The 456-nt window shown below is 54.4% G+C and overlaps 1 protein-coding gene across 1 annotated transcript in view; it reads right to left on the bottom strand.

Annotated features, from left to right (window-relative positions):
- Positions 1–263: 263 nt before the first annotated feature.
- The window catches only part of EMH_0067180 (uncharacterized protein), a gene marked incomplete at both ends in the record, with an annotated part of 801 nt that continues 608 nt past the window's right edge, over positions 264–456 (bottom strand). Inside the window, one exon of the mRNA XM_013498597.1 lies at positions 264–456. Within this exon, the coding sequence (XP_013354051.1) occupies positions 264–456 (193 nt within the window).

Here is a 456-nt window from a genome sequence, read left to right as displayed (position 1 = left end):
GCAGCTGCAGCAGGTTGACCAAGCAGCAGCAGGAGCCGTCGTCGCGCTGCAGCTGCAGCAGGAAAACACCAGCAGCAGCAGCAGCAGCAGCAGCAGCAGCAGCAGCAGCAGCAGCAGCAGCAGCAGCAGCGAGGATATAGAGCTGCAGCAGTTTATATTATCATATATAAACCCAACAGAACAAACAAAAGAACAAACGCATGCACAGCTGCCTATACACCTGAAACAACAACAGCTGCCTATACACCCCAAATCCCTAACCCTCAGCAACCGCAGCAACTGCCCCCCTCTACTCTCTCCCTATTCAAACGTAATTCCTGCTGCTGCTGCTGTTGCTGCTGCTGCTGCTGTTGCTGCTGCTGCTGCTGCTGCTGCTGTTGATGTTGCTGGTGCTGTTGTTGTTGCTGCTGCTGCTGTTGCTGGTGCTGCTGTTGCTGCTGTTGCTGCTGTTGCTGT

This window comes from Eimeria mitis, genomic scaffold, assembly GCF_000499745.2.
Source record: "Eimeria mitis Houghton genomic scaffold, Emh_scaff3555, whole genome shotgun sequence".
NCBI classification, from domain to species: Eukaryota; Apicomplexa; class Conoidasida; order Eucoccidiorida; family Eimeriidae; genus Eimeria; species Eimeria mitis.
Note: the sequence above shows the minus strand (reverse complement) of the source record. Positions and strands in the feature narration are given on the sequence as shown.